Source organism: Octopus bimaculoides, chromosome 3 (assembly GCF_001194135.2).
Source record: "Octopus bimaculoides isolate UCB-OBI-ISO-001 chromosome 3, ASM119413v2, whole genome shotgun sequence".
Classification (NCBI taxonomy): domain Eukaryota; kingdom Metazoa; phylum Mollusca; class Cephalopoda; order Octopoda; family Octopodidae; genus Octopus; species Octopus bimaculoides.
In genome coordinates, this window is record NC_068983.1 from 90429182 (window position 1) to 90439322 (window position 10141).

General features: G+C 32.7%; 1 protein-coding gene across 6 annotated transcripts in view; it reads left to right on the top strand.

Moving 5' to 3' along the window:
• LOC106874806 (F-box only protein 16) overlaps window positions 1-9087 on the top strand; it is a 185184-nt gene extending 176097 nt beyond the window's left edge. For all 6 annotated transcript variants that reach the window (XM_052966311.1, XM_052966306.1, XM_052966309.1 and 3 more), the window contains one exon: window positions 4695-9087. In XM_052966311.1, coding sequence (XP_052822271.1) covers window positions 4695-4759 — 65 coding nt within the window. In that variant the 3' untranslated portion in view covers window positions 4760-9087. The remainder of the gene's footprint in view (window positions 1-4694) is intronic.
• The last annotated feature ends 1054 nt before the right edge of the window (window positions 9088-10141 follow it).

Consider the following 10141-nt stretch of genomic DNA (forward strand, 5'->3'; position numbering starts at 1 on the left):
TAGGATAAAGATAAGAACTTTTCCATATCTTCTATAACTGGTATTTTAACATATGTTCTAAGAAAAGAAATTTACAATTATTTTAATCCATTACTGATAAATATAATATTGCATATAACTTTTTTTTATGTTTTGGAATTTTCAGAAAACTACACATGAGAATTCAAATGATTATGAAAAAAAAATTGTGTGTGATTTAAGGGTGATATAGCTGTTATTTTTGGTACATCTCATGACCACCTGATACCTTCTTCATTTCTTTGTCACTGGCATGTATTAATATTTTTCAATATTTTTCTCCCCATAAACACATTTAATGGAATGATGATGCACCCAAAGGTGGGATTCAAGCCAAAAATTCAGACTATCCGTATTTTAAACTCTGATTAAAAAAAAAATACAAAGAGTAGAAATGAAGGTAGCTGGTGGTCATGACATCTTAAAATAGATACTAAAGGCAAAACAATTTTCAAAGATGCTGTAACTTATTTCGAGAATCATAATATTCCCCTCAGATATATAATAGCTTGTGCTAATGACAATATCATCCATGATTGGCAGATATAGAGATTTTATTGCCTATTTAATAAATGCTGTATTTTGTATACACTGTGTGATAACACCAGCAACACTTACTTGCAAAACAATTAAGTGCACATCTTACTGGAATGATATTGTAATGTGATTTACAAGACCGCAGCTTTCTGTAATCAAAATCAAGAGTTTGAACACTGTATTTCACACAGAGATGAGATGGTTCATTTTTTTTTTTGTACTTGGGTATACTATTGTCTCATTCCTGGCTAACAACAATCTCAACCAACAAATGGTTGCAGCTAAATGTGATATATTTTATTTATCAGATATATTTGATAAAATTAATTTGATTAACAATCAGCTTCAAGGAGAAAACTCAGATCTATTTTAAAACGGGGGCCACATTTTTCATTAATGTTTTACGTAGTGTTTTTGGTACGGAAAGACTTTCAAACTTCGTATACTTATCTATTTTGTGTTATAGAACAGAAAAATATTTTTGTATTCGAATTTATTTCATGTAAAAAATTGTCTTATTTCGATAATTTCAACCAATCACTGACAAGTATTCAGTTGTTTACATTTACTCCTTTGGCTGATTAAGCGATGTAAAGCGTATTTAATCTCCATACCTTCATTTTATTTGCTTTAACCCTAACCCTAACCCTAACCCTAGGGTTAGGGTTAGGGTTAGGGTTAATTGTTTCAGAATCGTTTGTTTATGTAGTCGGCACTTAATGTATATCAGCTGAATGGACGTCAGTGATTGGTTGAAATTACAGAAATACGACAACTTTAACATGGAATAACTTATGGATTTCTTTTTTTTTAAAGAAGACTAAGAGAAAAAGATGTTTTATATGACACATTCTACCAGTGTTCCAAGTTTCAAAGTGTTTCGTTAATGAAAAATGTGGCCCCCGTTTTAAAAAAGATCCGAAAACTCTGATCTCCTCTCCTCCAAAGGAGCTATTACTGCTTTTCTAAGGAAATTACAGCTCTAGAAAATAAATATTGTATGTTGTGTTTTATTACAATTTCCTAGTTTGGAATCAATTAACAATAATCTGCATGATGATGACCTTGTATACTGAACATCTGAAAAAATTGCATAATGATATGCAATCTCAGTTTAACAACCTGCTAAAGTTAAATATACCACGTTGGGTGATATTTCTTTTTGAAGTTAATGTTGCTGATGTAGATATCTGTTTGCAGGAGAATCTCATTGAATTGCAGAGTGATGAAATATTTCAGGCAAGATTTAAAGATGGAGAACATAATGTAAGAAATGACACTGCTACAAAGTATCCTCCATTCTGGTGGGAAAGCGCAGTTGTACTTTACTGCTTTTTCTTTGTCTTACCTTGTTAAATCTGGTTTCAGCCATGTCACTAACTTATTGTGAAAAGCTCATAATCAAATTGACATTGTAGAAAAAGGTAATCTTCGATTATCATTGATAACGTTGGAGTAGAATATTTTAAAACTAGCAGAGCAGCACCAACTGCCAGACTTGCATTAAAGAAATTAACACTAAAGCACAATATTATTTCAATAAATATATACTTGTATATTTATGACTCATTTTACTTGTGAACATTCATTTTCAATAGAATTTAGTTGTTAAGAAATTGGTTATAGGTCTACAGTACACAAAATATTTTAACAATTTTTATACAAGTCCTAATACTATCTAATTATAAAAATTCAATATGATCTTTTAAACATCGAATGGGTATGGTGCGTGGATATGTTGGGGGTCCACAGGATGGAAATAGGAATCAAAGGGGTCCACAGATAAAAAAGTTTGACCCTCACCCTATTGTTGAAGCTGAGAGTTTGAAACATAGGTGATAGGTACTATTTTCAAGAAATTCATCAAATTTGATCCGATTGTAATTGAAGTAGCTAATAAAATATCTGGATACTTTTGGGCGAAGAAGCTATAAAAAATAATTTATGTGGAGTTTTTAGATTTATTTGAGTTTCATTAATTTCATATGTGCAATTTTTCCATAATCCTCTTTCATTTGACCAAGATATTAAAAATTTTGTCGTATTTCTGATCTTTTTCATGTCTAAGGATGGATGTGTATGTGTATTACTCTTTTTTCAAATTCAATTCTGGAGAAATGGAAGAGCATATTTATCTAATCTTGTCTTACCTATTTTGCCCCGCCTATATTTGTCTGAGAGAAAACAGTGATAATTTTCTGAAATAGTGTTCTGAATATATTATACTTCTTACTGCATTTAGAAAAGGTATTTACTTTTGTGCCCTACCTACTCTTACTGGAAACTGGAAATGCAGACTTTTGGAAATAGCTGTTTGAATTTTCCTGTTTTTGTTGGGCTGTCCCCTGCTGTCTGTTTTATTTTTTCATGCATTGGAAAACAGTGAAGGGAAGCCATTTTAAAAAAAAGGAATTTTTTAAATCCATGTCTTTTAAATGTTGGTATCTCCACCCCCTCTCTCTCTTTCTCTTTCTCTCTCTCACACACACATGCTCATCATGTCTTTGGAACAACAACAACCACAAAAATGAGTTTTTCTTTTTCGCAATTTTCTGTCATTTTATCTTATTCTACATTCGTATGTAACTCATATTAAAAGAAAAAAATCTTACCCCACTCTTCCCTCTTTCATTGTACTTTTCACAATGAAGAAAAAGTCAAACACTACAAGTGGGTGTGTGAAAAATGAAATATGAATTTTGAAAAAGTGTATCTATAAAGCAACATTTTCAGCTATTTATTTAAACTCTCTGCTAACTTATCGAATTCAATTATTTGAAATAGATGGGTCTTGAGATTTAAATTTGGTAATTTTCTAAGATTTTAATTCCTGTGTATAAGGAACCCAGCGAACTTGAAGTGCCCCACCCATGATTTAAATCCGGTCTTGGAGTTAAGTTGGATGCAAATCAGGCAGCAAAGATGGTACTGTTGAGAAAGTACAGCATTGTTTCAAATAAAAGGAAAAGAAGACTGTAAAGTTAGTGGAGATTCCTTTGGTAAAGAACCAAAAGGTTTGGCTGCAGTTTGGGTTACCGGAGAGTGTTAGTGTCATGTGGTGCATGAAAGCATCCTTTGCAAACTGGATGATGATGGTCTTATAAATGTTGCTGGATGAATTCCTCTGAGTTTTGGGAAGTTTATGAGGTTCTTCTGGTGCTGTAGGCCTTATTTTTTTTACCTGAACAGCCAAGATGCAGTTACAAGTAAACCACTTGAAAGACTTGAGACATTACAATTTTGTTGTGTGTGAAAACTAAAGATACATACCTAAAAAGATGGTTTTAATCACCTGCCAAGCTATTACTGATGGGTCAGAAATAAAGCATGTGTGCTACTATGGATAAGTAGCATAAAACTGGTGCAAATCCAACTAATTGAAACATTGTAAGGCCCAAGGGCAAGGGAGTGCTGTGTAGTATGTGATTGTGTGTTGAACAGTTTCAATAAGGCAGTAGTAAGAAGATATGATAGATGCAAAGATGGGCACAGTTTGGTAAAGATTGGGTTTTAGAAGTAAGAAAATGATCGAGGGTGTTTGGCATGTTTGTGTGTCAGTTTGGAATGCTAGTAGTACATTTTAAAAAAGTTGGTGTAAAAAGTTGCATTAAGAATAGCAAAGGATTCAGCTACTGCACTGGCAGCATCTGTATGGGATGAGTGTAAAAGCCATGAGGTGCAGTGAACTTTGCAATCACTGAGGCCTTTCTAATGCAGGACAGATTATGGTGGTCAAAGAGTTGCTGGTGGTTTGAGAAATTAAGAGAATGATAGGGGATGTATTTGGGGGAATGAGGGAAGGAAACTGAGTCACAGAAGCTGGAAGTCATTATTTCATTATTGCTGAAATTATTTACCCTGGTATAGATCCAGATCTTAGCAATGAACAAACATGTCTTAACAGAGTGAAAAATAACATAGATAAAGCCAACAGGAAAAGTAATCCACTGATAAAGTCATTTGGAAAAGGTTTCCCTCAAAAAATGCTCCAACACTTTATTGGAAGAGAGGTATGATCTAAGAAAAAACATCAGTTAATATTTTAATTTATATTTCTTGTGTTTCATGAATTCAGTGTTTAAAAAGTTATTAATTTTTTAATTTAAAGAATTCTTTTTTAATTTTCTCTTTTTTCACAGCCAATTCTCTATTTCCATCACAACCATGGAAACTAGCCACTGACCAAACAGATTCGGATTCTTAAAAACAAAGCACAGTACATTGGATTCTTCCACAGAGTTCAAATAATAATAAAAGTTTTGGAAAATAGATTATATGTGATTATATGTTTATATTTTTGTATGTAATTATCAATGGTGAGATTTTCAATCTATGTTATGTTTAAATAGAAATTGCTTTCTTATCATATTGAATTATTCTCCATCTACTCATACACATATCTCTTTCCTTTATGTGTTAGTCAGAAAGGGCTAGCAGTAACCACAATATTTGTTGGCACCTACAGACTGATGAGATTGATGTAGTCAGTGTCCAACCTGATCGTCTGTAAGTCAGTGTTTGCTGGAAAATAATTGGGTGTGAAGGGAACCCAGAAAATAGTCCTCTAAACACTTACATGAGAGTGATAACAAAAGACAGATGGTAACATTTAAATTGGTAAGTTTACTTTGGTTGAGCTTGATGATATAGAAAAATTATATCACAATAACAATATTTATACTTATCTTCTTATAGTATCTACTTTTCTATACAGCAAAACATAGCAGTTCAGAAAACGAGTGTTAAAGGGGTGGTATGATAAAGGCAAGAAGTGAATATGTTTGGTCAGAATGTTATGATTTATGGTAATAAAACTGATTTGTAATAATGATGACAACATAAGGTAATTATGTCAGTGAATCAATCAAAGAAAGGTCTTCATTCTCAAACAATATACTGAGGGACACACAGCAGTTTAAATTACAGGTAATTGGCTTCCCATGTTTGGTATTCCATTATTAATTGTGAATCTGGCAATTTTGTAAAGAATAGGCGCAGGAGTGGCTGTGTGGTAAGTAGCTTGCTTACCAACCACATGGTTCTGGGTTCATTCCCACTGTGTGGCACCTTGGGCAAGTGTCTTCTACTATAGCCTCAAGCTGACCAAAGCCTTGTGAGTGGATTTGGTAGACGGAAACTGAAAGAAGCCTGTCATATATATGTACATATATATATATGTATGTGTATGTATATGTTTGTGTGTCTGTGTTTGTCTCCCCAACATCGCTTGACAACTGATGCTGGTGTGTTTACGTCCCCGTAACTTAGCGGTTCGGCAAAAGAGACTGATAGAATAAGTACTAGGCTTCCAAAGAATAAGTCCTGGGGTCGATTTGCTTGACTAAAGGCAGTGCTCCAGCATGGCTGCAGTCAAATAACTGAAACAATTAAAAGAGTAAAAGAGAATACTAAAATAGTACTAAAATAGCCAACTTTATAAGCATCACTCTCGACTTAAACTTTACTACCTTCACCAAAAAGGTAATTAAGCCATGCAATATATTGATTTCAAATTTTGGCACAAGGCAATTTTGGGGTGGGAGGATTTTGATAGCATCAACCCCAGTGCTCAACTGGTGCTTATTTTATCAACCTCAAAAGGATGAAAGGCAAAGTTGACCTAATATCACTTATAACAGTAACAACAACCCCAGTAGCAATAGTGTAGGAAATATAGACCAGTACAATTTTTACAAGCAATACAACCCTAATAGAGCCAAAAATGGAAGTAGGGATATAATGAAAAACAAAGTATACTTTCAGACCTTGTGCCTATAGTAGAAAACATTATTACTTGGTAGTATTACCTATTAATATTAAATATTAAAAGTATACTTTATTAATAGGTAATACTACCAAGTAATAATGTTTTCTACTATAGGCACAAGGTCTGAAATTTGTGAGGAGGAGACTTGTCGATTATATCAACCCTAGTTTTTGATTGGTACTTAATTTATCAATCCAAAAAGGACGAAAGTTAAAGTCAACCTCAGCAGAATTTGAACTAAGAATGTCAAGGTGAATGAAATTCCGCAAAGCATTTTGCCCTGTGTGCTAACAATTCTACCAGTTCACTGCCTTACAAATACAAGTAATAATAACAGTAATTATAATAATAATTTGTTCTACTTTAGGCACAAGGCCTGAAATTTGGGGGTAGGGCTAGTTGATTACATTGAACCCAGTGCTCAACTGGTATTTATTTTATCAACCCCAAAAGGATGAAAGGCAAAGCCAACTCTAGCAATTATTTGAACTTAGAATATAAAACTGAAAGAAATACTGTGAAGCATTTTGTTTAGTGTAATAACAATTCTACCTGCTCACTACTTTAATAATTATAATAATATGAATAATCCTAATTATGCCCAAAACTTGAATGCTAATAATGATGATGAATATTAATTCATAGTATTAATGATAGGACTAACAGTAGTACTGACTATATCAATCTTGAAAAAGCTGATAGGGCACTACATGTAACCTGCAATAGAAGACTTACAACTTCAGAATACCAATCCATTGTTCATTGAGGGTCGATTGCCTACAGTATAACATTGTCTATAAATGTATAGTTACCACAACACATACCCACTCCTGCAGAATTTAAATTGGGTTAATGATTAATTTTAAGTGTTGATTTGTTACAGATGGTAGCTCCTTTATGAACATTAATAGGAAATTATCTACCTTCCTTGCCACCTACATTTACCACCTCAAAGCCGAGGGTATTCCTTATATTTCTTGTTAGCATCTTTTTTAGAATTATTTTATTTTCTTTTATATCCTCTTCATACCTATCCTTGGTCTGTTATGATTTATGGGTCTCTCTGGAATTAGCTGGCCAAAGCCCATATCTTCTCACTCTATTTTTATAGGCTTCCTTTGGTCTTGCTTTTCTAATGACATATATTTATAAACAATGTTCTCTGCTAAGTTATTTGCCAATATACTCTGATAAGAATATTATGGGTCTTTCAAAATCTGTACCTGTTCATACATCTGCAATATTAGTGAACTTCATTACAAAATATGCATGATATAAGCATTAATCATTGATTATCCAAAACAGATGTAAAGGTAAGACTTGATTACATCAACTTTCCATTTGAATACATTCCTTATGCCTGCTATTGTCTGAATCTTTTGTGCTTTTATATGCTATATATATACTTCTATATGCTATGTATATTTAGGAATATTTAGGATCTGAATCTAGCCCATCTTACTTCAATCAGCTTTTATACTTTGCCTGTGAGTTTGATGTATACATTTTTTTCTATACACATTTTTTTAATAACCATGTTATTTAGAAATTGAATTTAGTCAGCATTTTTAATCGTTTTTAATTGTTTGTGTTTTTAGGCTTCATTCTTCCTAATTGATTTCCCTATCTCTTGCATGCTTTCTAATTGCTACCACCCCTCTCCTTTAATTAAAGATATAAGCATTGGATACAGGATATATTACATATATATATCTCTTAGTTTCAATTTTTTCTTTCTTCCTTTATTTCCCTTTTTTCTTCTATTTATTTCTCTTCTATTTTTTACCATGACTGCAAATTCACTCCCCCTTTTAATAAGTGTATTTTTCATTCATATTAATTTTTGTACCAGTTTTTGTGATACTCATTTGCCCTTGTATAAATTTCTAATTTTCAATTTTGACTTCCATTTTAATTTTATTTTTTATTAGTTGCAACATTTTATTTTTGATTAGGTCTTTTTTATTCTTTGTAATTTTTCTATTCTTGTTTTCATACAATTAAATGTTTTATGCTGTCCAATTTTTAACTTTAATTCAACTTTGACTTGCCTTTCTGCTAAGTCAATCACTTTCATCCAATAGATTCCCATTATACAGTTCTATATTTGAGAGATGGGGAATTATGTACATTATTTGTATTTGACAGATATTTGTCCTCATCTTGTTTATTGTTAACACAACATTTTGGCTGGAGAGTACATCAGCCGAAACGTTGTGTTAACAACAAACAAGATAAGGACAAATATCCATCAAATGTAAATAATGTAGATTCCCATTATTTTGAAATGCAATTTCCCTGCCCAATCAGTTTTAAATGTTTATTTGATGAGTTGACTGACATGAATACCATTGCACTTTTCTAAATACTTACAAATGTCTGATGATCAGTTTATTTATAGATTGTTAGAACAAATATTTCTGCAATTTTACAATCCTAATTGAAGATATAAAGTCAGCATCAAAATATAGGCAAAATTGTTGAGTTGGAAGGAAGGGTCAACTATATTGGAATGTATTAGGTCATTGGATCATAACCAATGACGCCATCTTTGCATGCGTGTTAAGGAAATATGTCTCCAAGTGATTAAATCAGAAATTGCAGACACACAATTCTCACCTCCATACTGATTAATAGAGCACCTGTAATTTTCATATTCCTGGAGAATAGTTTATTTTTGAAATATTAAAAGATTTGAATCTTTACAATAATGATAATTGTAATTTTCATGTATGTTAATATTTAATAAACATTTTATGAAATTATTTTCAAACTGTGTGTAACTTTCAATTTAGAAACAAAATACTTTACAGGTTTTTCATGTTTTTGAGGGTTTTTTTTCCCAAATTACAATAAATTTTTACATAAAATTAAAGGTGAATTTTAAAAAAAATGTTTTTAATTCAAATCTTACTGATTGCTTGTTAATATGAATTTGACAATGAGGAACTACTGAAATATGCATTTGGTCTCTTAGATAATTTTGCATTGGCAATATCTATTTTGTCTTGTACATTGAAAAATTTGAACCTAACACTGTAAGCTAATAAAACACTGGTCTGTTACTCAATGACCACAGTACTTACAGCAGTGAGCAATTTCTTTCTCTGGCATTAACAAAAACTGAGTTAGTGAGAGTAAAGTATCTGTGTCAAGGATCCTGCTTAATATTAGTGACAAGATGAACTACTGACCATTTAACTAAAGCTTGAAATGTAGATTGATGTACTATACAATGCATACATGAAGTGCAATGTTATAGTAGTGAGAAGTTGACAATGAAGGTGTAGGTGCAGTTACACCCTTTTGACAGTGATTAAAAACAAGCCCACTAGATGGCATGAAAATGTGAGATCCTGACATGTGACCTCATGGTGAGTAGTACTCCAGACCAGCATCTCCAACATTTAACCCTAGCTGTTTAAGCGCCTATGTTCCTATGATGTGAAGATCGACCCGGCTAAGTGTGTATTCAGTTCTACCAGTTTGGAATTCTTGGGACATCTCATTGGTGCCGACGGTATTCATCCACTTCCTTCTAAAGTGGAAGCCATCAAACGCTTGTCTCCTCCTATTTCCTTAAAACAACTCAAATTTTATTGGTTTAGTTAATTATTATGGTCAATGGGCTGGTCCTATAGGCATAGGAGTGGCTGTGTGGTAAGTAGCTTGCTTACGAACCACATGGTTCTGGGTTCAGTCCCACTGTGTGGCACCTTCGGCAAGTGTCTTCAGCTATAGCCTTGGGCCGACTAAAGCCTTGTGAGTGGATTTGGTAGACGGAAACTGAAAGAAGCCCCCTCCTATATATATATATAT